This window comes from Sarcophilus harrisii, chromosome 1 (assembly GCF_902635505.1).
Source record: "Sarcophilus harrisii chromosome 1, mSarHar1.11, whole genome shotgun sequence".
Taxonomy (NCBI): Eukaryota; Metazoa; Chordata; class Mammalia; order Dasyuromorphia; family Dasyuridae; genus Sarcophilus; species Sarcophilus harrisii.
The window spans coordinates 171,970,461-171,997,318 of NC_045426.1; the positions used below are offsets into that span (position 1 = coordinate 171,970,461).

General features: G+C 35.4%; 2 protein-coding genes and 1 long non-coding RNA gene across 4 annotated transcripts in view; 1 reads left to right on the forward strand and 2 right to left on the reverse strand.

Annotated features, from left to right (window-relative positions):
* The first annotated feature begins 215 nt into the window (after nucleotides 1-215).
* ZCCHC9 (zinc finger CCHC-type containing 9) lies at nucleotides 216-13,580 on the forward strand. Of its 2 annotated transcripts, none has more exons than XM_003759875.4 (6): nucleotides 216-387; nucleotides 2,189-2,562; nucleotides 8,107-8,257; nucleotides 9,382-9,474; nucleotides 10,786-10,854; nucleotides 13,055-13,580. In XM_003759875.4, the coding sequence occupies exons 2-6, from the start codon at nucleotides 2,206-2,208 to the stop codon at nucleotides 13,171-13,173; spliced, it is 789 nt and encodes a 262-aa protein (XP_003759923.1). In that variant the 5' UTR covers nucleotides 216-387; nucleotides 2,189-2,205; the 3' UTR covers nucleotides 13,174-13,580. The 2 variants fall into 2 exon arrangements, with proteins under 2 accessions (XP_003759923.1, XP_031822931.1); XM_031967071.1 differs by lacking the exon at nucleotides 216-387 and adding an exon at nucleotides 634-861.
* Nucleotides 8,832-10,859, reverse strand: LOC116423377. Its single transcript, XR_004233974.1, has 3 exons — nucleotides 10,777-10,859; nucleotides 9,374-9,481; nucleotides 8,832-8,870 (listed from the first exon to the last, which is right to left on the reverse strand). It is a non-coding gene; the product is annotated as an uncharacterized LOC116423377 (long non-coding RNA).
* Nucleotides 13,581-20,569: 6,989 nt separating the features above from the next.
* Nucleotides 20,570-26,858, reverse strand: part of ACOT12 (acyl-CoA thioesterase 12) — a 70,638-nt gene continuing 64,349 nt past the window's right edge. Inside the window, exons 14-15 of the mRNA XM_003759887.3 lie at nucleotides 21,698-21,824; nucleotides 20,570-21,125 (exon numbers count right to left, since the gene is read on the reverse strand). Of these exons, the coding sequence (XP_003759935.2) occupies nucleotides 20,982-21,125; nucleotides 21,698-21,824 (271 nt within the window). The 3' untranslated portion in view covers nucleotides 20,570-20,981. The remainder of the gene's footprint in view (nucleotides 21,126-21,697; nucleotides 21,825-26,858) is intronic.

Sequence of the window (26,858 nt, forward strand, 5' to 3'; positions counted from 1 at the left end):
CAAGGGCATTTATTAGGCGCTTTTTGTGTATCAGACTATATATAGCTCAGCACCAGGGATCTGGAGAGCACCCGGTCCTCCAGCTGGTCTGGTATTTGTACACGTGGTCACGTACTTGGGCGGGGTGAGATGGGGAGGGGGGAAGCCGCATGCGCGGGGCGGAGTTCCAATCTAAAGCTCCGCCCCCCACCATGGCGCCAGGCTCTAAGCGTGGCGCGAGGTAACTCTAGGGGGCAGTAACCACCGGAAGTGACCGTGAGGGGCTGTTTGGAGTTTGGATTTCCTCTTCCGGGTGTCTAGTGCGCGTTCTCCGGCGTCACTTTTTCTTGCTCACTAGCTGGGGTCCCGGGACCTCGCTGCGGAGGAGGCGCGTACGTGTAGTTGCAGGTGAGGAGGGTCCGCGCGCGTCCCGGAGGGGCGGGGAGGAAGCCGAGGGAACTCGAGGGTCTGTAGCCCCCCACCACTGTCCCCCTTCAGCCTCGTGGCCTCCTGTTTCCCATAGGCCCCTGCGGGGCGGGCCTGAGGCCCTTGGGCTCCGCCCCCCTGGGGCGACTAGCGAGGCTCTGGGACCAATCCCGCGGAGGACCGGGTGGTGGCTGATTGGGTGGAGGGAGGGTGGGGTTCACCCGTCCCAGGGAGCGTGGGCGGGAGGACAGAGCCCTCTCCTCACTTTTCTCCTTGCGTTAGATGTTAGGCGTTGTCCAAATACCTCCTTCGGACTCGAGCGCTGCCCCCGCTTTGCTCCTGCCTCCGAGGCCTAGGACCCGCCGTGCGGTTCCGCCCACTGCATCACGCTGCGTTTGGGGGGTCCATAGATTTAGGGCCGTGAAAGCCTCCTATCCCTACAATTAAGTGACAGAGGTGGGATTTGAACCCACGGAATCACAACAACCCGCAGGCCCCGTGAACTCGTCCTTCCATTGGCCCAATGTTCATCTAACCCTCCCCTCCCCCATTTTCCCTCTCTGTAAAATGGGGAGTTGGGGATTGCGGGGCACCCAGTGTCTCATCTTGAGGATATTTGTTTTAAAGCTGCTCTCTATACCAGAGCCTCGTGATTCAGACCCTGCTTCAATGTGATTTGACTTATCCTAGTCCTGGAAAGGAAATATCGGACCTGGAACTGCTAATAGCCCTTTGGTGACCTGAGAAAGGGCCTTTAGACAGAAAATTGGTCCTGTTGCCAAGGAAAAATGTCACTGGAGGTGGCTAAATAACCTCTTGCTGCAGACTTTCTGAAAACTTACTTAATGCATAAAGCTTTGTTTTGGTTGTTTCCTTTGGCTCTATCTTACACAAAACCACAAATACCAAAGCCTGTGTGATATGTGAATTGCTTGTTTCTTCTGATGTTATATGTCAATATCATAATTGCTTTTAGAAGAGGAAGGCTTTCTTTGTCTTAGATGAGTTTTCCATGCAGAAATATATGTAGATGGATGTGTTTATTACATACATACATGTATGTGTGTGCATATACAATTATGTATGTATTTATATACATATAAATCATAAATCTTATAGGGATGTAGGGATTCATATCCCTAAGATTGTATGAATTGTTGATTAACTTGTAAGCTTTTGATCTTGAATAAGCAAATTCTTGGGTCAACAGGGAAGAGTGATTTGTCAGCAGAGAACAGATGATTTAAGAAAGGTTTTATTTATTCAGATTTGTAAATCCACAGGGGAGATTTGCAGTAATGAACTTGAGATTAAAGGACAAGATCTCTGTACATAGTCAAGTCTGCCCTACAAATTCCCCCAAATATCAAATTACAGCAGACAACAAGAAAATGGAAGAAAGATATGTAATTTTGAGACAATAAGACAAAGAGCTATTAAAGGATGACTTACTGATTACTGTTATGGCTTTTCTTTATTGAAACAATGTGGGATCTTGTCTCTGAGCTTGTAATTAAATAGACTTGTTCCTTATATTGGTATGACATGTGTCACCTTTTTTGCGGAGGGTAAATTAGTATTGCAAATTTGTACCTATGCATGACAATACATGTTTTTATCTAAATTAATTATAAGTAAATTTTTTTTTAGTAATTATGGCTTTTAATATGTTACTAAAAATATTAAGAGTAGGAAACTATACATAATGAAACTGTATATTGTCTTTAGATCATTTTTTAAACATGAACTTTGATCAGCCATATTTTTTTTTTCAATTGATAAGGTAACTTGATTGAAGCCATGACCAGGTGGGCACGAACCAATACAACACATAGTAAGAAGGCTTTGAAGGCAACATCATGGGAAGATATGAAGAAGGGCTCTACAGAGAGAGCAACCCAAAATGAGCAAAACAATAAACACTTTCATTCCAGTGGTCTCTCCCTTAAGAATGATGTACCTCAATCAAAAAACAAAAAGAAAGCATCTTACACCAATCAAGATGTAAATGGGTTCATGGAATATCTAAGACAGAATGGAAAGATGACAGCAGCAGATAGCCTGGAAATAAGAGAAGAAATAGCAACAGCTCTCAAAAAAGATAGTCGCCGAGAAGGAAGGAGGTTGAAAAGACAAAAAATAAAGAGAAACTCACAGGTAGGATCATTTGTGTTTGCTTTCTGTTAGTTCTTACTAGCTATAATTTGTTCTTATATTATCATAACATTCATATTTTTATATATTTCAACATTTTTGTGGATCCACTATCTCATTGGTTTGAATACTCCCTTCACTGATCTAGATCAGTCTATTCTCATCTGCTATAATTCTTGTTTCTTCCCTAGAATATCATATGTTTGCTAGCACTTTATCTAATGTTACTATATATTAGATTTATATACTTCTATTTCTCTAGAGTTCAAAATGCAACTTATAGAATACTTGTACAACTTAAGATAACAAATGTTTGTAAAGAATAGTTTCTGAATTACTTGGAAATGTTGTATTCCTTTTCAAATTGTGATGTTGAAGAAGACTGTTTCTCTTTTCACTTGAAACATGTACCAGGTTGCAGCTTAGTCTTGTGGAGCATACTCTGCATTTCCCTTTTCTTATGTTTTGTCAAACTGCTTTCAAGCAAAATAATATTTCTTTTTCATCATGGCTTCTTTAAACAGTACTAATACTTTAGATCTTTATTACAGCAAAGTGTCATATATCACCTTATATGTAAGAGTATGACACCTAATAAGTTTGACATATCATGCAGGCATAATTCCTAAACTTTTTATTGTGGTAACAGTTAAGTGCTTTAAAATCCTGTTATACAAATGAGAAAACTAAGGCACCATAAAGATGTCATACTAGTTAGTTGCAAGGTTGGCATTACAACTCTATAGATGTCTATTGTCTTCACTATATATTCATTTGAAAGCTGTATTCTGCATTATGTTGTGGTTTTTTTTTTAATATGATTTTCCCCAACTACATGTAAAGACAATTTTCAACATAACATTTATTTTTGAAATTTTGACATCCAAAATTTCCTTCCCTCCCCTACCTTGAGATAGTAAGTATGTAAAAAAACCCAACATAAGACGCCTCCTCACCCCTCCAAAAAACACTCTTGGAAAAAATAAAAGCACAATAAAAGCTTCAATCCGCATTCAGACTACCCATCAGTTCTTTCTCTGGATCTACATTATAGATCCAGATCTATAATGCTATAATCAGGAATGTTGCTAGTGGTGACCTATTGATTTTTAGAGAACTTGAGCATATCTGATACATCATACATAAAATGTACAAATGATATTTTTTCTGGTTTCTTGTTTTTTAAGTACTTACCACATAGGCTTGGATTGCAGCAAGCTTCCAAAATACCTCATATTAAGACTAGATTTATGCCATTTATTAAATATGCTATTGTTCTGTTTTCTAAAGGTTATATCCAGGCATCTTGAATTAGCATATTAGTTAGGGTAATTAAGAGTTTGAGAGTCCATTATTGTAATGTTGGTTAAAATCTCTTCAACTGTGATAATCAATTATGGTAGACTTTGCTTTTTTCAACAATGAGGTAATTCAAGGTAAGTCCAATAGACTTGTGATGGAAAGAGCCATCTGCATGGAAAAAAAGAACTATGGAACCTGAATGTGGATCAAAGCATAGTATTTTCATCTTCTGTTGTTGTTGTTATTTCTTTACTCTTTTTTTTTCCTTTTTAAAGGAAAAAATTATTTTTCTTTTAAAGTTTTGATCTGATTTTTTCTTGTGCAGCATGATGACTATGGAAATATGTTTAGAAGAACTGCACATGTCTAACCTATATTGGATTGCTTGTTATCTATGGGAGGGTTGGACAGAGAGAGAGAGGGAGAACAACATGGAACACAAGGTTTTGCAAAGGTGAATGTTGAAAACTATCTTTGCATGTATTTGGTCAAATAAAAAGCTATTAAAATTGGGGGGAGGATCTCTTCAGCTTTCTGAGCTCTGGTTTCTTCAACTAAAATTAAGAGAGTGGGTCTTATGTGATCATTCAGTCACTACTAAAATTTTAGGGTTCCATGATGTTAGGAAGTTTCTTCTGTTATGTATTTAGAGAAGACATCTAAGAAACTATTTCCCAAATAAGCATATTTGAGTTGAGGATTATAAGCATTTCTATTATAACTTGTTGTCCAGTCATTTCAGTTTCATCTGACTTTTCATGACCCCATTTGGGGTTTTCTTTTTAAATATTCTGGAGTAATTTGCCATTTCTTTTTTCAGCTCATTTTACAGTTGAGGAGACTGAAGCAAATAGAGTTAAGTGACTTGCCCAAGGTCCCACAACTAGTTACTGAGATTTAAATTTAGAAAGGTGAGTCTTCCTGACTCTAGGCCAGCACTCTAACCCCATGCCACCTAACTGCCCTCTTTTATAATGAGTGTAAATAAAACACGTTATTTTTAAAACAAATTTTAAAAATCTAATACATATTGCCTTTTAAAATGTTTCTATAAAAAGGGATGTATAGTTTCAAAATAGTTTTGAGTATATCATAACATAAGCATTAGAACTTAACATTACATTAAATTTATAACAGCATGTTTATATAACCTTTTATAAATAGTGCAACTACTCTTGTCATCTGTGCATATTAATAGCATTCTTAATATTTCTAACAGGATCAGTATATCTATGCTATAGAACATAGGTCTGTAAACTGCAGCCTGTAGGCTGAATCCTACCAGCTGCCTGTATTTGTTTGACACAGGTTTTTACATTTTAAATAAGATTTCACAGTATTTTAAAAAATGTAAAATTCATTCTTAGTTCAAATTGTACAAAAACAGGCACTCAGCGTGATTTGGCCTATGGGTGGTAGTATGTTGACCCTTGCTATAGAAGGATTCTTTTCTAACATTAAGTTAAGATCAATTTTAATGCTGAGAATGAAGCCATTCAAGAAATTCATGTTTGCTGATGAAGTTTTAAAGGTCATATCATCTAAACACCTATATTCATCAAGAATCAGAATATATTGAAATGACAATCTAGCTTTAAGCAGTAGCCACTTCTTTTGCAGTTGTACAAAGGACTTTTTTCCACAGTGAACTAATTCATTCTAAATTGAGAAGTCATTGGGGAACTAAAAAGTAAGAAAACTCATTTTTTCCAGTTTGAATAAACAGGAAGAAGAAAGTGAACATTGAGTTAGCTACATAATTCAGGGCAATTTTTTATGTTCCTTTTTTGCATTTCATTAAATTTTTATTTTGGATTAGACCCCTGATTTCATTAATATGGCCAGCTTGTAGTGAATTAAGTATTTGAGAGTCCATTATTATAATTTTAGTTACAATCTTTTCAGCTGTGATGACTGTGGTGGACTTGGCTTTTGGGACACTAAAAGGTTAAGGAGCTTGATTAGGGTTACACAGTCAGCATGTGTCAGAGTGAGGACTTAAACACAGTTACTCAATCAATAAACATATATTAGACATCTGCCATGTGTCAGGCACAGTGCTAAGCATTGAAGAATTTTTTAAAAGGACAAAAATCTAATGGAGAAATTTTGATTGATTCTTGATGATCAAGGTCTTCTTGATCCCAAGATTGACTTTTATGTCCACTGTATCATTTGGCCTTTATTTTGCTTTGATTTTTAAAATTCTACATTTCATATTTATGTCTAAAATAATTTCAAATTCATATGCTGACTTTGTGATTTTGTTTGTTGTTGAGGACTGAGTGATAATGGAGATAGCAGGGTTCAGTGAAGAAAGTACTGAACTTAGCCATGGGATTTGAATTTAATGTCCAGCTCTACTATATATTTACCTGTGTAATTTTGGGCAAATCAGTTAATCTTTCTGGGTCTTAATTTACTTCTTCTGTAAAATGAGGGAGTTGGACTAAATGTTCCTTGCTGCTTTAAATAAACCCAGTTGTTGTTTTTGTTCTTGTGAGTATGAGGGTAAAAAATTTCCTTTCTATGTTGCATTGGAGAGTATTTACTTTCCAAGAAAGTCATTCCATTTTCTGAATTATAAGATTAATTTTATGAAATATAAAAATAAAACACTATTTAAAAATGTATTACATTTTCTAAAAATGAAAAGCTGCATCTCTTTCTGAGTTGTGATGAGCATATATTAAGGTTACATCATACTATCATAATATACTTTAAGGAAAAACATGATTAAATTAAGTCTTCTTGACTAGTAATTTGAATCATAATTCAGTTTGATTTGATTTAAATCAAATCCATCCTAGTTAGATGAAAGTTGCAAATGTTGTGAATGCAGATTTTTAAAGCAGATATATACGTTCTACAATGAATTCAGATTTCTTAACACCATGTCTATTACTGTATAATCTCTTGGTTTTACTGACTACCACTTTTTGCAGGACCTTTTGTATCCTGCACAGGACACTTTGACGACTAAAATTTTAAGAACCTTTTTTAAAGGAGCATTATAGCATATTTCAATCTATAATAGTAGCTTTAGAAAGCTTTGCAAATCTTTACTTAATATCATTTGATGTTATTCTTGTAGCATTGTAGTGAAGTAGATTGTACAAATATTATTATTCAGTAGTATTATCTATAGATGAGGAAACTGAGTCTTTAAGAGGGTGAATGAGTTATCTGAGATTATGTCACTGGCAAGTGATGGCATCAGTCTTCAAACCCTGTGTTCTAAGAACAAGTCAAGTAGTGTTCCAGTACACTGTGTTGCTTATTTTATCAAATTATTTATGAAAAAGGAGTTAGATAGTAAATTAGAAATGAGAATGGACAAATTTTTAAAGTATCAATGACAGCACAGAATGCGCCATTTGGCAGTGTTAGTTTTGGGGAGTTTTTTTGTTTTTAACTTTTTTGTTACATTTTAAGTTCCAAGTTGTCCCCTTCATTTCTTCCCAATCTCACATTAAAGAAGGCCAATTTTTGTTATAGATATATATATGGAACTATACAGTATATGCTTCCATTTATTAGTTCTTTGGAAATAGATAGCATTTTCTTCCATAAGGCCTTTTATATGTGATTATACTTTATATTTGATTTCTCAAAAATAATTTCATTATTCACAATAATTATTTGAACAATATTGTTGTTATTATATATCTTTCCATATTCTTCTAAAACCAGACTGTTCATCATTTCTTTTTAAAATAAGTTTAATATTCTATTACATGCAATAACATGTAAAAACAATATTTAATGGTTTTTTTTTAATTTGAGTTCCATATTCTATCCCCCCATTGCAAATGTAAATCATTTAAGTTACACTATGCACCCACTGCAAAATTATTTCCTGTGTCATGTTGTAAAAGAACATAGACAAAAATATCAAGAAAAAATAAAGAAAAGGTATGCTTCGATCTGCATTCAGACTCCCATCGGTTCTTTCTCTGATGGTGGATAGTATTTTTCAACATCAGTCCTTCAAAATTGTCTTGGATTCTTATATTGCTAAGAATAGCTAAGTTCATAGCTGATCATTGTACAGTATTGCTGTTACTGTGTCTAAGGCTCTTTCACTTTGCATCACTTCATTTAAATCTTTTCAGATTTCTCTGAAAGTATTTTCCTCATCAGTAGCAGAATTTGCTCATTTCTTAAAGTACATTTGTGTTCCTTCAGGTAATATTGATTTTGATTTTAACAATTGAAGAATTTAACATGTCTTCACCTTCCCAGGTTTGTTATCATTGCAGAAAGCCAGGCCATGGTATTGCAGATTGTCCTGCCGTCCTTGAGAGTCAAGATATAGGCACTGGAATCTGTTACCGATGTGGGTCCACTGAACATGAAATAACCAAATGCAAAGCCAAAGTAGACCCAGCTATGGGTATGTCTTTTCATTTTTTTTCCCCCACATAGAAAAAAGAAACAGGTACCAGGCAAGGTGATGATACATGGCTAATTACTGCTACCAGGGGAGGCTGAGGCTAATGGATTGTTTGAGTTCCAGCATTCTGAGCTGCAATGAGATTTAAAATTGATCAACTAGCCATAGTAAGTCCGGACCAATATGATGAACCTTTCGTAGGAAAGCAACCAGTATGCTACTTGGGGAGCCCAGATTAGAAATGAAGTAAAAGCAGATAGAGAAATCAAATCTTCATGCTGATCTGCAGTAGGATTGGATTTATGAGTGAGAATTATATTTTTAGCCCAAGAGAAATAAAGAGTGTCTTACAAAGTGAGTGGGTGGTAGGAAGTGAAATTGTTTTCATATTGGTTTTTTTGATGACCAAGATTTAATTCTTGCCTTGTACTTTGAAAATATAATTATTATTTACTCGGCATGGTGGTGCATACTTGTAGTCCCTGTTCTCAGGGAGGCTAACACTGGTGGATCATTTGAGCTTAAGAATTTCTGAATGTCAGGTGTTCACACCAAATCCTTCATGCAAGTCCTGTACCAATATGATGAACTCCCAGGACAAGGGTGTGCAAGGCTGTGTGGGGAGAAGCAAACAAGAGCAGGTCAGTGTTCCTATGCTGATTAATAGTGGCATCAGGCTCTTGAATAATTCCTGAATTTCCAGTCTAGGTGATAGAGAGCATACCCATTTCCCCACTTTCCCAAAGTAATTATTCAGGAAAAATCAGAATAATATGCTAAATAAGTCACGCATTTTTGGATCTGGCCAATATAGGAATTTCTCCTTAACTATGTTTACTTGTTATAACTATTCTTTTCCCTTTTTTTCTTTTTTTTTTTTTTTCCATTCAGGATGGGGAGGTGAGAGGAATAGAAAAATAAACCCTTGATAATTTTTCTTAAAAAGTTTCAATATAATTATTTTTGAGCATGAGTTATTTAATAATTTTGTTCTGAATGTTTTAAATAAACCAAACGCTACTGAAATAATTTTGTTTCCATGAAGAATGCCTTTAAGTAATGCTAGATTATCAGTATTGTACATTTATGAATATGAATAAGTCAAAAAATATTTACCTTTACAGGAGAATTTCCTTTTGCAAAATGTTTCATTTGTGGAGAGATGGGACATCTATCTAGATCTTGTCCTGATAATCCTAAAGGACTTTATGCTGAAGGTGAGAACTATTTTTGGACATGAAATAGGACAAATGTTGATAAAAAGTTAGAATATAACTTTCCTTTTGAATAGAACATTTTAGTAGTTTACAAACCCTTGGAAAATCAATTCTTTTCTGTAATACACACATACACACACAGCAGAAAATGGTAACTTTGCTACATATTTTAATAAATTCTATACAAAGCAACCAGAGCACGTATATGGACCTTTTTTGGTATATTCTGACATAATTTGTGACAGTATCGTGTAGATTTTTTTACTTATTCAGTGAATAAGTTTCCAAGGCAAACTGCATTTGTCAGGTAATATAAGTTTTTCCCTCCATAAGTGTATTCTTATGCTTTGATGTATACAAATCATTCACCCCTTAAAAGTAGAAGTTTTCCTTTTTAGAAAGTTGACACAAATGTTTGGTTTAACAAGCAGAAATAAAGTATCTTGTGAAAAATGAGTTAAACACAGTCACTTTTTAACATTGCAAGAATTTGATTTATCAGTGTATATCAGTGGTTTTTGTAAATGTTACTATATTTTATCTAAATGGTTTTGGAATTGACTCATTCATACTTTTAATTACTCATGATTATATCACCTCACCACATCTTTCAACAATTGAGATGATTAATGCTTTATTTACTCTCATGGTTATTCATCCATAAAATAACATATCCCTCCCTTTATTGAGTTCTACTTGGTCATTCTACAAACCAAGAATTGAGTATTCCTTGACTTTTATCTCTTCTTCCACAATTTCTAATCAAAAGAGAGATTGGTTCTTGATAAATATAGGGCTCTTCATCCCTTCCTATAAAAATCCAGATTTCTAAAGGCTTCACAGAAGATCCCAGAAAACAAATAATGAAACATAACTCCCCAGTCAGGGCAGAGAATAGGGGACTACCAGAACAGAACATTATAGTCATTGTTAGAGACAGTCAAAAGTTAAGGCTATTTTTGCTAAATTGTTTTTCTTTCTCATTTGGAAATGTTTAGGGTATGTGGGAGAAGGGATTGGGGGGGGGGTTGAAATAATCAGTATAAACACAAAGCAGTCATTTTATTTATTTGTGTATATTTGTAATGTACACATTAAATGTGTGTGCATATACATACTGTGAATATATACACATATGTAAGCATACAACTTAAATATATTTCTTGTGATACAATCAACTTGTGAGATAGATCAGGGAACCTATTTTCTGTGAGTATAAGACAGATTTTGACAATACTTTGTATAGTTAATATACTCTATTAATACTTAGTAGAGGTAAGGTGGTTTGAACTTTTTTTTTACCTTCAACAGGTGGTGGTTGTAGACTTTGTGGTTCTGTGGAACATTTTAAGAAAGATTGTCCTGAAAATCAGAATTCAGGTGAGATCTTATTTCAAATTCCTTGTTTTCTTTGATGTTCTGTGTTATTGTTAGCTGCCATTCTAGAGAAAATTAGAATTTAAAGGACACCATAATTTCCCACAAGCATGTTTTACTCCCTTACCAATAAATCTAAACTCTTGAATCTTCTATTACCATAGTTGTTATTGTTGTATGTGTGTATTAGTGCCTATTGAATTAACCAATTAATTAGCTCTTTTCTAGTACCTAAATTGGGGCAGAGGGATTGTAACTAAGTAAACAGAATTGAATTGAGCTTTTTCTGAAAAAAACTTTACCTTGAAATATGAAGGAAAGTATAAAGTTTTATGTTACAAACATGTTTCCCCTTGACTCATAGTTTTTTCAGTAATTGAGGTGTTTAGCAAAAGTCTATTGAGGAATAAAAACTTAGGACTATAGGGAGCACACTCACACACACACACACACACACACACAGTCAGAGCAAAGGGTTCTCTGATTAATATTTAACTTTAAAAATATATATAATTCAGAAGGCATTATAAGATCTCTGCCAGTTTATAGCTGTTTCCACTGACTCAGATTACAAATGAACCATCTTTTGCCATATATGCCAGCCTTGCTGATGGCCACAAGTAATTTCTCATAGTTTTCAGTTTTTTCCTAATACTAATTTTGACATTAATTGGTTACATGGAGTTAGGCTGACTGGTCTGAAAGTTACAAACTACTTGATTATGAATGTCAATGGAGAGTCAAGACCATTGAAATTCTTCCTGTAGAAATAAAATTTTTATTTTAGCAAGTAATTTTCTCTGCCTTTATTCATAGCTTAAAAGATTGACAGATTGATTGGCATGGCTGGTTATCAAGTCTTTATTTGGTCATCCTTTGGTAGAGATAATAAAATAAGCCTTTAAAAAAAGATCTCAGATAATATAATGAAAAAAAGAACAAGTTGAGGTCCCTGCCTAATTATAGTGATAAATTAAACAATTATTAAATCCTGAATAGTTTGCTGTTCCTTTTACTTATGGATCATAAAGAACTTTACTGAGAAACTTTGCAGGAATCTATAAGAAAGGTAAATTTTTTCATTAAACTTATTCACAGTCACCTAAGATTTTAAATCCCTGGGATTACTTAAGGCAAGGAATTGATCCTTAAGAAAAAAAATTAGAGAAAAAGAATGCAAGAGTAAAAACTAATTCCCCAAGTTTCCTAAGTTTGAGGTATTCTGGGTAAATCTGGAAGCAGAGGCTTTAGGTAAATAGTTTTAAGTGCAGAAAGTTCTTTAAATGCTTAAGATATTAACATTTATTACCTGGCCAATGATTGTTTTACTAATTACGAGACTGGTCATTGTTGGTCATGAAAACCAATAAGTGCTAGCTGTGGCAAAACTTTTATAAAATGCACAGGAGACTTCCCATAGAGTGTTTATATAGAATAGAAAGTTCCTAATGCTGTTTATGAAAGCAGGTCAGTATCATCATAGCCTACACATCCTTTCTGTGGTAAAATATAGTTATTGGTTCCATCCAGTCCCCTATCTTCAAGAGATTCTGGAAACCCAAATATTAAACAAAAGACTTGGTGGTTTTAAAAATCTTAAATGATAATATTACCTTAATATGTGTGTTATTAGCCCCTTACACTCCCCCCCAACTCCCAAAATTTAATTTTCCCAACCCAGAAACCTCTTCACAGTTGAGTCTGGAGGAAAGTGAACCTCTACTACATCTTCAGCCATGAGATTAAAATGATGAAGTGGAAGTGAATTCTCCCTCCTGGGAGGATCACCACTTCCAGAATGACAGGAATGACAAGCAGATGGTGTATAATTTCACAGGTGGAATCTTGTGCATTTAAAACTAAGGCTTCATAAGCCTTGCTGTTTACAGACTCTTGGAATTCATTGACTCACTAATGATGAACTCTGGGAAAGAAAGAAAGAGCCTTCTCATCAATTTATGCAATGCAAAGTAGTTGCTGCATTTCCCTAATTGGGAAGAGAAATTGCCTGTGGTACTTTGAAATCAAGAGATATAATCAATTACAAAAATGCACACTTTCCTTTAGCAATGGAGATTTCCCTACTTGTGATTATTCTTGTCAAAGCCAGTTACTTTATTAAGTCTGTGAAGCTCCCAATAGCTATCTTTATTGTTCTTTTTTTTTTTTTTTCTTGAATTCTCTTTTTTAATTTCTTTTACAGATAACATGGTCACAGTTGGTCGTTGGACAGAGGGGATGAGTGCAGATCATGAAGAAATTTTGAAAGCTCCCATACCCCCAAAACAAAAAAAATTAGTAGCCAAGGTTGTTAACTTTTGATAGCAGGAAGATGATATCTAATAGTGTTAATAGTTTGAAAATAGTCTGAATGTTGCCAAAATTCCTTTTATGGAATTTTTAGTGCTAAAGAGGACTGCCACCACCATGAAATAGTCAAAAACAAGCATTTGATGCTTAAAACAAAGTTTTGAAGGAAATCTACCTCTTAACAAAACAGCACTTGCAGAGTATGAATGATACCAATTGATATAAATCTTGTTTTCTTAAAAATAACTTTAGTTAAAAAGACCTTCTTCATATGGAGGTGAGCTGTTTATATTTTTGTAAAAGTTACATCTCTTTTTGCAATTTATTTGAATACAGTGATAATTTAAGAATTCAGATTTTTCTAGAACCTTAAAATTTATTCTGCTTTTGAATATTTAATAAAAATAACTTTACCTTTTGCTTGTCGTGGTACCTGTTGCCTTAAAACTTCATTCCTGACTCTCTTCATCTGTTTGCCTATGACTTTGGAAATAGAATCCTTCACAAAAATGGAAATTGGTCCCTATCTTTTGGAAAGAAGGGAATATTGGACTCATTCCAACTTTGGTTTGCTCAGAGGCACAGAATTATAATTAACTTAAACAAAACTTAAGTCTACTAGCACCTGTGCCCCTTGCTTCTTGTCCTTGGTTTTGGTGAGAGAAATTCTAGCAAAGGACCAGATGGACAGTTTTTGTTGCATGGAGCAAATGGAGCCTTAAACTCAGCCGCGTGATCATGTATTTAGATGAGTCAGGGTGAGATGGAAGCAGCGCCATAATGGAGTTAGAACACTAATCAGGGAGACATTAGATCCTTTGTTTTATTTGATGAATATATGCATACTTAATACATACATTTCACAAGACATAACTCTGCTATTGTACTGTATAATGGAGTGACTCGGGTGTATTGTGTATTTCATTTGAGATTTTTACCTGATTGGATACATTTATAACTAAAGGAAACAGCTGTGATTAGTTACTGCAGCTTTGCTAGCAAAATATTTACCAAATAAGAAAAGAGATACTTTTCACTGTTGTCATGTCTGGGGAACTGAACAATGTTGGTATTTTTTTTAACAGGCTTCACTGTTTTCTTTTGGGAATGAAATGAAAACATGAGGACAGCAAATATAACTCATTATCTAGGGGCTTAAAGAATTGGATACCTTAAAAAAAAAAAAAAAGTATACTCTGATGCAGCTGGACTGAGTTAGCAGCAACCACTTTGAGAAGTGAACATTCAAAATTTGCTTTACCTGTCATGGAAGGGACAAACTATTCCTTGTCACTTGAAACTCTATGTTTAGCGGCCCTTCCTGTCCCTATACTCTTGTTCAGTTTTCAGAGCAGAATCTTTTCTTTTCTGGAGCCCCTTCCTCTGCATTTTAAGTTAATCTTGATCATTGTTTGTAAAATAATTGAAATTATTTTGCAAATGCCAAATATTGAATATCACTTTGTTTTGTTTTTTTAAATGGCTTTTTTAAGGAATTCTGACAGGTCCTGCCTGAGTAATTTGTATCTCTTGAAAGGAGCTGTAGCTGAGTGATAAAAGACTCACTGTCTCTCCAGTGCCAAGTGTGCTTAACCCAGGCCTCCTGAAGAAAAGGGCAAAGCATTAGTATTTGGTTTTTACTTGTAGTGAAAGATTCAAATCAGCTGTATTACAGGGGTCCTCAAACTTTTTAAATAGGGGGCCAGTCCCTCAGACTGTTGGAGGGCCGGACTATAGTAAAAACAAAAACTTTGTTTTGTGGGTCTTTAAATAAAGAAACTTCATAACCCTGGGATGAGGGGGATAAACGTCCTCAGCTGCCGGATCTGGCCCACAGGCTGTAGTTTGAAGACCCCTGAGCTATAAGAATTTCATTCAATGTGTTGATTTGAATGTGGTAGGTAGTCACAGAATCTTAGCTTTAGAATGAAAATAATTCAGAATTAAGTGTCTTGTACATACCATACACTATTCAGCATGAGGGGAAATACAAGTGATTAGATAATACTGCTATTGCTCCTCAACTTTGGTGCTTACAGTTTACAAGACTATTTATGCCTATTTTTTTTTGGGGGGGGGGGGGTTTGCTGAGGCAATTGGGGTTAAGTGGCTTGCCCAGGATCACACAGCTAGGAAGTATTAAGTGTCTGAGATCTGATTTGAACTCAGGTCCTCCTGACTTCAGGGCTGGTGCTCTATCCACTGCGCCACCTAGCTACCCCTATATAAGTTTATGAGACAATTAAACATCATTATAGCTCAACCTCCTTATTTTCCAAATGAAGAAACTGAAACCCAGAGTGTGACTTAATAACAGCTCACATTTTTGAAGTTCTTTAATACCTTTTCTCCCCATGTATTGCATTGACTTGCCCACTTCATGGCAGAATAAGGACTAAAGCCAGGTCCTTGCTTCAAGTTCTAATAATAACCCTACTCAAGTATTTGATTTTTGTTGTACTTGTTGCTAGTATAAGCACTATTTCTGCTGACACAGATCATAATCTCCTTTGCCTTAGGCTGTTCCTAAAGCCTGAAGAAAGTTCATTTCCCCACTGGTTCTCCACTGGTTCTCCACTGGTGACTGGTGATAGATCAGTTACTTGACACATGAACTCAATGTCTATCCTCTAAGAACTAACCTTTCTGGCTTTTGGATGTGCCAAGGCTGGGACTTTGCTGGCTTAACCTTAGAGGATTGAGAGATATCAGGAAAGGACTTGAGTGGAAGCCTACCTCACTACTTTAGTAAAAATTACCTGTGTCCTCAAATCCTCTGTGCCATTCCAAATGCTGAGATGGTATGTTACTTAAATATAATATTCAAGTGCTTAAAATAAACACATTTCTCTTTTTAGTTCTTAAAATGGACAGGGGTTACCTGAAAGACTGAGGTGAATGAGCAAGGACTGGGCAAGAAATGGAAAGGAAAAAAAATCAGAGTTCACGTTTTTGTGACACTTTAAAAATACTCATTTTATTCTCACATTTCCATACCCTGGTAGAAGATATGTAATATCTTTATTTAATAGATTAGGAGGCAGACGTAATGAGTTTCCTGAAGTCTCACAGCTAGTAAGTGACAGGGCAAAAGTTGAATCATGCTCTTCTGATTCCAAATCCAGTACTTATATCCAGTTTGATAGCAAAGCAAGTAGAAAACAGTAAGGATTATGTTCCTTTTATTCCTATACTTACACTTAAGGATGTATCACTTAAGGAGTGGTCTAGGATTGCTGTATCTAAAAAATGGAGAATAAGTTTTTTCCAAGAGCAACAGCTGCTATAAAGCTACTTGTTGGTCCTTTTCCTTAAATATGTGGTCTCCCTCTTTAGAATCAGGCAATCAACATTAAGCAGCTACTAGGTGCCAGGCATTGCCCTAAGCTGGAGGGATACAAAAAGAGGCAAAAAACAGCTCCTGCTGGTAAGCAGTTGGCAATTTGGCTAATTTATAAAAGGAAAATTAAAAATGTCGGATGGGATATGTTAAAACTAGTGAAGTGGTGAACTGATCTATTCTAGAGAGCAATTTGGAACTATGCCCAAAGGACTACAAAACTGCATACCCCTTGATCCAGCAATACATCATCACTAGGTCTGTATCCCAAATAGATTTTTTTTTTTTTAATGTAAGAGGACTTAGCAACTCCTTTTGTGGTGGAAGAAGATTGGAAATTGAGTGATTGGCTTATCAATTGAGGACTGGCTGAACAGTGTATGATTATGATAGCATACTATAAAAAATGAGAAGAAGGAGCGTTAAAAAAAAAAAAAAACTAGAAAGACTGAACTGATGCAAAATGAAGTGAGCAGAATCAGAAAATTGTGTACAATAACAATAACCCCATAATATGGGGAAGGGATGAATATGATGACATTTTCTTTTTTTTTTTGTTGACTTTAATTTGGGGAGAATAGGGATCAGCAAATTACAAGCTTTGTTTCTGCTTTCAAAACTTGTTCCTTCTATGTGCTAGTTAGCATAGTAGTCCCTGAACTTCCTGCCAAAATCTGTTGTTCTATTTATCTCAGTGATTACCTTTCAACTCTACAAATGGTCAATTTCACATTTCAGAAGCTATTATAGTATTAATCATTTTTTCTACTCAAAAACTTTACTTTGTAGCTATGCTTTTTTAAACACACACACAGGTATACTTATGTATATATGATTCTAGGAATATATACCAGTAAGGTTTTCCAAATTTATTAAAAGTTTATAAGGACTCTGACTCCTGAATGATGATCTATAGAAGGATATTGATAAGTGAAAAGAACAGAAGAGAAAAGGGTTATAAAAACCTAGAGAGGATCCAAGAAGAGGGGAATGATCAATAATGCCAGTAACTCTAGAGTAATCAAGAAGGATAGAGGACCGAGAAAAGGCCTTCAAGATTTAACCATTAAAGAGACCATTAGTAATCTTTGGAGAGCACTGTTTCAGTTGAATGAGACCAGGGAGAAACAATGAGAATCATTAACAAAACCATATGAATATGGCTGTAGGTATCAAGGAATATATGAATACAATGATTTATTGCTTTGGTCAAAAGTCATTGAATGCATGTAAAAAATATAAACCATATTCATTTCTCTTATCTGCCATAGTTGGGGAGACATAACACATAGTTGAGAATCAAATTTTTTGAAATCATAATTTTCATCCTTGTTTGCATTGCAAAGTGAGGTAGTAGACAAAAGGCACTAACCAGACCATCAGTTCCGGCACAGGCAGGTATTAGGGAACAACATCCAGGAGACCCAGAAAACATACATTGGCCAAGAGTAGAGGAATCTGGTGTCCAGAAGATCAGAAAGTTTGGTTGCTTTAAGAACTAAGAAGAAATACCAAAAATGACGTGCCTCATGCAAACAGCTTTTAATGTTAGATTAGCAAAGTCCCTAATAATTTGGAGAGGACATTAAGTAAAGGACTTCTGCTGTCCAAAATCTAAAAAGTAATAACCTATAACTTCAGGACTTGCAACTGCCCTTTTGAGTTTCATTGGGGACCAGCGATGGGCAGCTAAACTGCCAATTGAGCTGTATTGTCTGCTCAAGAGTATGGGCTTTAGGGTGGAAGTGGCAGAGATTTTAAGCATGCACCAAGGAAAAGAACATGTGAAGGTTAGAGCTGTTGTTGAATTATACCACTACTATGACTTACTAAATTTTAATAATACTGCTTTAAGACCTATGAAACAAGGCATCTTGAGCACATTTAAAATGGCTCCTTCAGTGGTCACTGTCACTTATCTCTGCTCAGCTTCTTTAAAACTAGAGTGACTAAAGTTACTACCATAATTATAAGCCCAAGAATCCTAAAAGAAAGGTGCTTTGTTCTAATTTTCAACTAGATCCTAAATTAGGCAGCTTAGGTTACGGGTTTAATAAACCCTAATGATGTTAAAAAGTGATACTCACTCTAAATCCCTCCTGATTCTTTCTAAGAAGGATCCTGTTGGAGGTATAAACATAAAGCTTTTTAGAAAGAATTAAAAAAAAAATTAGTTTTCACTATTTGGGGCCAGAAAGAAAACTAGAAAGAATTCTAGTCTGGGACGTGAGGAATTTAGGATCAGAATGGCTGGAAGGATTCTGATTTGGCCTCAAAATCACAAGGAGGGAGCCATCCTTTGTTGTTAAGGACTACATTAAAGGCTAGAATTGACAGCATCTTTACATCTGAGAAATATCAAGCTGGACTCACGCTGTACAACTAACCAAACTTTTACAGTCTTAAAAAGGCTTCAGAAGGTGCAAACCCAAACACCATATTGTTGTTAAGGGCAAGCAGACAGTATTTGGAAATCTCAGTTGTATGGGCCATCTGACAGTATGAGAGGGCTAAAAAAAATACTGCAATATAAATTTGTGGTCTAACTGCCCTTGTATTGTTAAGCTTACATTTTTCCCTATTATCAAAAAGCAATCTAAAAAGCTGTTGAGATTTTTGAAAAAAAAATTCAGTTACTTTCAGTTTATATTTCTATATAAATCATTTCTTATTTTCTGTTTTTCTCCTGAATTTAATACATATACAATGATTTTAGTCTTTATGGTCACTATTCCATTTTTCAATAAATCCAGAAAAATAGCTCTGAATCATCATAGACTTAATTTATAAAAGTCCTGTTTTGGACATACCGAGAGAAAATTTAAAAAAAAAATTAGAAGTTTATATTGGAAAGGTGTGAGGGAGTGGAGAATTTGAAGGGATAGACAACAGTGGCAGAATACTAAAGAGAGGGTCCTGACTTTAATAAGAACTTGAGAAAACTCAGGTAAATGGTTCTTTAGACCTCACCTTTGTAAACTGTGGCTCATGACCCCATATGGAGTCTCATAACTGAATGTGGGGATCATAATTTGTTATCATTAAATTTTGATTTGTATCCCTATTTATGTACCTATATACCTAGGGTCATATAAAAGTCTCTTGGGTAAAAAGGGGTTGTGAGGGGGAAAAATTCTCCCAAAGAAGAGGCTCACCTAGAAAGGGCTGATTTGCCTTTAGGACCTATCCAATTCATAGATAACTTAGACTAGAAGAATGAATGTCAAAGAACAAAGTGCTAATATAATAGTTCTGAAAGAAGAGTTCACTTAATGTTCTTTTACCCCTCGATATCACATTTTGCAGGTACTTTACATGTATATATAGCAATAGATACTAAATTGATCAGCCACCTTGAATATATATTAAATGACACCAGTAAGTAGTTCCTATTACTGAAATTGATTGAATTCCATTATGTTTTAATGTCCTCCTAATTTCAAGCTTTAAAAGTGTAATACATCTTGTCAGATGCTTCTGACATACAGGCACCTGCTGTTCCCATGAAACAATGTCATCCTATTAATCAACTATTCAGTTTCTAACCAGTCTTCATTTTAAGTTTTCCAAAGATGTAAATTTCTCACCAGTCACACTATTACAACTGTTTAGTTCTTTAAAAAAAAAAAAAAAATTAAGAGCACCTTTTCTGATTCTATATCAATTTACATAACATATATAATACTACATAACAGTCAACTCTCAGTTATCCAAGTCACCAGAGGGAAGCATGATGGATCTAGTACAGTGTACAAATAAATAATCATTTAAACTTGACCTTGTAAGGTACACTCCACTAAAGATCCACTCTGGTGCTTCAATGTGATACTAAAGTGAGCCTAGATTTTAGAGGGCTGTGTCAGCAGATAACCCGCTTTGGCCACTCTTTGTAATTTTTGAGAATTTTTCTGCAGTCTAAATCAAGGTTCTTAAACTTTTCCCCCTCACAACCCCTTTTTACCCAAGAGACTTTTATGTGACCCTAGGTATATAGGCACATAAATAGATATACAAATCAAAATACAAAAAATATAAATAGATATACAAATCAAATACAAATACAAAATCAAAATTTAATTTGTAAGCTGTAAAGTCTTTCAGTATGAACCTATGGAAAGATGGTGCATCTGTCATCCAACACTGGAACAGCTAAGGTTAGAAAGACTCCTCACTAGGGGCTTGGCCACAGCAGTTCATCAAACCATCTGGTAAGATGGGGGTGGTTGTGATTGATACAGGTAAAAGAAAGGCCCACACCCACAAAATCACTGATCCCTGAAGTACTGGGAATGAATTTTATGATTTTCTTCAGCATCTCCATGATTTCATCTTATTTAGGCTAATATAAAAGTTAGTTCCTGGGTCCACAAGCCTATTAGATGTCAGAAAAAAGTGGACTTGGAATAAAAGCACTGCTTCAAGTAATCCACAAAATCTATAATCCACAAACAGACCACTGAGAGCTGTACTATTTAAAATATTATTTGTTCATAAATGTGTCATTAGTTTCTTCTATGAACTGGATACATGAAGCAGCTGTTTCTTCAATGGACCTTGACCAGCCACCAATATTTCCAGCAAAATAAGGCAGAGTGCTAGAAGAAATTTGGATCAGGTATGATACCTATTGCAAAAAGAAAGAAAGAAAAATATATATCTATATCTATCTGAATGTTTTAACTGAATTTTTATAAAATGGAGAATTCTTTAACATAGAACATCTTGTTAAGATTTATATCTCTTTGGTGGGGATGAGGCCATAAACTGACCTGTCAAGGTCAATTCTGGGATGCATCTCAGAATTATATGATCAAGATCTATAAATCATCGAAATCACTTAAAAAAAATTTTTTTCAATTAGCAAGTCTGTTTTCTCCTCCCTCTACCTAATTTAAAAAAAACAAAAACAAAAACAAAACTCTTATAAATATATGCACAGTCAAGCAAGACAAAATCAAGAACTGCTCATGTCAAAAAACCCATGTCCCAGTCTGCTTCCTAAGTCCATTGCCTCACAGGAGGAAGGATAGCAAGCTTCATTGCTTGCTGTAGTTGCTCACTGAGTTGATCAGAGTTCTTAGGTTTTTCAGAGTTCACATATATTTGTAAGATTGTCCTTCTCCTATGGCAGGACTGAATTAGGAGAGTTTTCTACGTCTGCTCTATGAAAAGCAGCAGATGTTCTAGCAAACTTACCGTGCAGGAGCTGCTGTCAACAGCCTGTATCAGGAATCCCGCACACGTGATCTCACTTCTGTTGTACTGTGGAGAAGGTGGGACTGATGCCAGGGTGACGGACTTCACTGCTACTACGTAAGTGTTACTGGAGGAGGAAAAGAAGCGTTCTCAGTTGTCACAGAAAAACAAGACAATGTCGGAGTCAAAGGACAATTATTATGAAGCAAATTATGGCCAGGGCCATCTTAGACACTAGCACAATTTTGAAAATAAATTTCCTATATGTACCACTTGAGGGTTTACAAGTACTTTCCTCATAGCAAAGGGGGGCTTAATGTAATCATCCCTGTTTTACAAAGGGAGAAACTGAGGCAAAAAATCAAGCAGTTTTCCCAGTCATATTTCCAATAAACTTCAAAGCTAGGAATTGAACCGTCAGGGTCTGAATTTTATGTTCTTTTCACCCCAACCTGTAGCTTTTATCAAGGCCCAGATTTTTTATATCAGCAATCTCCATGGGAGCCTTCTTGGGAGAGGGCACATTCAAATATATGAAACAGTGATAGAGGTGAAAGAAACATTTTAGAAAAGGACTGTAAATATTTTGCACCTTTCTACCTACATACCACTGCCTACAAATGGGCAATTTTCAGCTTAATTTTTATGACTTTTGCCCATGGATTATTTTTGTTAAATTTCTCTGTTCTTCCTTGCCCATCTCTTAGGATTAAGCTTGTTCTACTTCTCCAAGTATATCATGTAAATGTGAACCAGAGGAGGAGACAGATGGAATATAGAAAAGGATGCAGGGGGACAATGAGAATTGAGAGTATCCTGCGCAATTGTCAAAAAACCTTGCATTTTCCTAAACATGGGCCACACTTCTGGGGTTTGTTTTTGGAGGCAGTCAGAATTAAATGACTTGTCCAGAGTCACCTAGCTAGTAAATGTCTGAGATTGGATTTGCACTCAGGTCCTGCTGGCACTCTATTCACTGTGCCACCCAGTTGCCCTTCTAGCATTTGTTTAAATGAAAAATAGGAGAGAGGTTAGAGTACCTTCCCATCTGTCTCAGCTACTTTGACCAAAAAAATTTGATCTACTTCCTGCTGCTTTGTCAAGCTCTTTGCACAGTATATCTCTTTCCCTTTAAATCTGTACTTTTGCCTTCCCCCTTCAATAACATTCTCACCAGAGGCCTCCTCATTTTGATAAGGAAAATGGTTAAAAAGTAGTTTTATATTCCATCAGGCTTCCAGGCGATTGTAACCCTGGGCAGATGGTCACCAGTCCTTTTATCCTTTAAACCCTGGATGGCCTTTCCATAATGGACAAAATCACCCCTCAAACAGGATTTTTCTGGTGCCCAATATTTGTCATTTCCACCAGTACCATCAGCCTTGATCACCTGTAAGATACTCCCTGAAGATCCTTCTCTTCATTCTCAGTTTTCAGCTTTCTTAGCTTTTCTCCCATCATTTCTTGTTTATTCATATTGCCTTGCCACCAGACCATTTAATTTTTTTGGGGGGGGTTCCATCTGCTTTATTTTTTATTTTTTTTATTTAATAGCCTTTTATTTACAGGATATATACATGGGTAACTTTACAACATTAACAATTGCCAAACCTCTTGTTCCAATTTTTCACCTCTTACCCCCCCCACCCTCCCCTAGATGGCAGGATGACCAGTAGATGTTAAATATATTAAAATATAAATTAGATACACAATAAGTATACATGACCAAAACGTTATTTTGCTGTACAAAAAGAATCAGACTCTGAAATATTGTACAATTAGCTTGTGAAGGAAATCAAAAATGCAGGTGTGCATAAATATAGGGATTGGGAATTCAATGTAATGGTTTTTAGTCATCTCCCAGAGTTCTTTTTCTGGGCATAGCTAGTTCAGTTCATTACTGCTCCATTAGAAATGATTTGGTTGATCTCGTTGCTGAGGATGGCCTGGTCCATCAGAACTGGTCATCATATAGTATTGTTGTTGAAGTATATAATGATCTCCTGGTCCTGCTCATTTCACTCAGCATCAGTTCGTGTAAGTCTCTCCAGGCCTTTCTGAAATCATCCTGTTGGTCATTTCTTACAGAACAGTAATATTCCATAATATTCATATACCACAATTTATTCAGCCATTCTCCAACTGATGGACATCCATTCAGTTTCCAGTTTCTAGCCACTACAAAAAGGGCTGCCACAAACATTCGTGCACATACAGGTCCCTTTCCCTTCTTTATAATCTCTTTGGGATATAATCCCAGTAGTAACACTGCTGGATCAAAGGGTATGCACAGTTTGATAACTTTTTGAGCATAGTTCCAAACTACTCTCCAAAATGGTTGGATTCGTTCACAACTCCACCAACAATGCATCAATGTCCCAGTTTTCCCGCATCCCCTCCAACAATCATCATTATTTTTTCCTGTCATCTTAGCCAATCTGACAGGTGTGTAGTGGTATCTTAGAGTTGTCTTAATTTGCATTTCTCTGATTAATAATGAACTTGGAGCATCTTTTCATATGACTAGAAATAGTTTCAATTTCTTCATCTGAGAATTGTCTGTTCATATCCTTTGACCATTTTTCAATTGGAGAATGGCTTGATTTTTTATAAATTAGAGTTAATTCTCTATATATTTTGGAAATGAGGCCTTTATCAGAACCTTTGAATGTAAAAATATTTTCCCAGTTTATTGCTTCCCTTCTAATCTTGTCTGCATTAGTTTTGTTTGTACAAAAACTTTTCAGTTTGGTATAATCGAAATTTTCTATTTTGTGATCAGTAATGATCTCTAGTTCTGCTTTGGTCATAAAGACCTTCCCCTTCCACAGGCACCAGACCATTTAATTACTAACATTCATATAATCCCTTAAGGTTTGAACTTTACATATATCATTTTTATTTGAACCTTATAACAATCCTATAATGTAGGTTTTTTTTTTTTTACTCCCACTTTACAGATGAGGGAACTGAGGCAGATCAAGGTTAGGTTATTTGTCCAAGGTCACACAAGATAATAATTAATTGTCTGAGGAAAGATTTGAATCCAAGTCTGCCACTCTATCCACTATACTGGCTTCCTATTTTGTGAATTGGAGATCAATTAATAAGAGATGAATAAGATCTCCCACCTAATGTTCACAAATAACTATTTCATAACACTCTTGTGAGGACACAGAATCACAGATTTAGAGATAAAGGGAACCTTAACGATCATTACAACTTATCCTCTCATTTTGCAGATTAGGAAATTAAGGCACAAGAAAACTTAAGTGACATATCTGGGGTCACACAGCTAGTGGGGGTGAGCCCAACGTTCTATCCAGCATTCACCACTACCTCTAATCTCTCCATTATCAGCCCCATTTTACAACGGAGGAAACTGAGCTCCAAAAGTTTAAGTGATTTGCCTAAGGTCACCCAGGAAGCTTCAGAGGCAGAACATAAGACCAAGTTTTCCAGCTTCAAATTTAAGGTTTTTTTTTCTTTTACTAAATGCCTGAAGACTGTGGTTTTGTCTCTTTTTGATTAATTTCTAATCCCATCACAAACTCTTTTATAAAAGCCATAGATCTGAGGGAGCTCTCATTTATAGAGACAAAAAAAAAAAAAAAAAAACAAACAAAAAAAAACAACTCTAATACATATGGGCAAAAGGTAACAAGTATGGATCACATGGACACCTGAATAGTTCTTATCTAGTAAGAGTTTGCCTTACAATGAGGCAAAGAATTTTATATGGAGTTCATAGATCCCACAGAAAGGACAGAAAATGACTCATCTGTCTTCTGTGCTTGTTACTGTAGGAAAAAGCAACTCTGCCTAGTAATAGATCTAAGAAAATTTTATTTTCTGCAATGCCTTCCAGTATGGATTATGATAAAGTTCATTCTGTAAGGTTTAGAACCTGATTTGTGTTCTTTGGCACTGAAATTAAACAGCTTAAAAAAAAAAGTCAAATAGATCTCAAATAATCTCACTATTTGCAAGTAATAGTGACAGCTTCTTTCTCCTGGAGAAGGGAGACATCTGGCATATGAATTGAATAATAGGGCTGAGAAGAAATTTTTACAATCCATTGCTTTAGTTCAAGTGGAGTGTCTTACAACAGCCAGAGAAATAGGACACAAATTAATAGCATTTATATATACTACCAAAAAGACCCATGGGGAAGAAATTTAAAAAGAAATTCCATTTAAAATAAGACAATATAAAATACTTGGGAGTCTACCTGCCAAGACAAACTAGAAACTATATTAACCCAATTACAAAACACTTTTTACACAAATAAAGACTGATGTATATGTAAAGGTGTGTGTGTGTATATGTGTAATATGTATAACTGAAATCAAATATTTTATTTTCTTAAGGAGGGAGAGGGACAGGATGGAAGGAGAGAACTTGAAACACAAACATTCTCTAAATGAGTATTAAGTTTTTTGGTTTTTTTTTTAACGTGTAAGTGGGAAATAATGAAATAAATAAAATAAATTTTTACAAAAAATATATGAAACACATATTTACTTTAAGGTCATATTTCACTATCCAGGATGTTGTAGAAATAAAGGCCTGCATTGAGATGATTTCAGGGAGAAAGGGATAACAAAAACATTTGAACATGGGAGACTGGGTAAACAATGGTTCCAATTACAGAAAGGGCCAAGGAGGAAGAGCAGAATAGACATTTTAAATGTGAAGTGCTGGTGGAAAACCAGATGAAAATGTTGTGGATATAGCTACAGATGCAAGTCTGGAGTACAGGAAACAAATGCTACAATTTTATAGATTTGGAGGTTATAAGTTAGAGGAGATAAAAGGAAACTATAAGAGCTAATGCATTATCAATAAAGAGTGCAAAAAAAGAAAAGAAAATTGAGGAAAGTCCCTTGGGTAATTCCCATCTTAAGGTGTCAACAAGAGATGGTTCCAGTAAAAGAGACAGAGAAGGAGCAGTTAAGAGAGAGAAGAGAAAATTAAGAATATAAAGTTATCTCAGAAGTCAAGGAAGGAGTATCCAGGATGAATTGATTAACTTTGTCAGATACTACAAATAGGTTAAATGGGATGAGGACTGGACAAAAAAAGAAACAATAAAACATTAGATAAAAAGTTTCAGGGAATATGGCAATTTTTGAGAGAGCAGTGAGATTGGAATACAGAA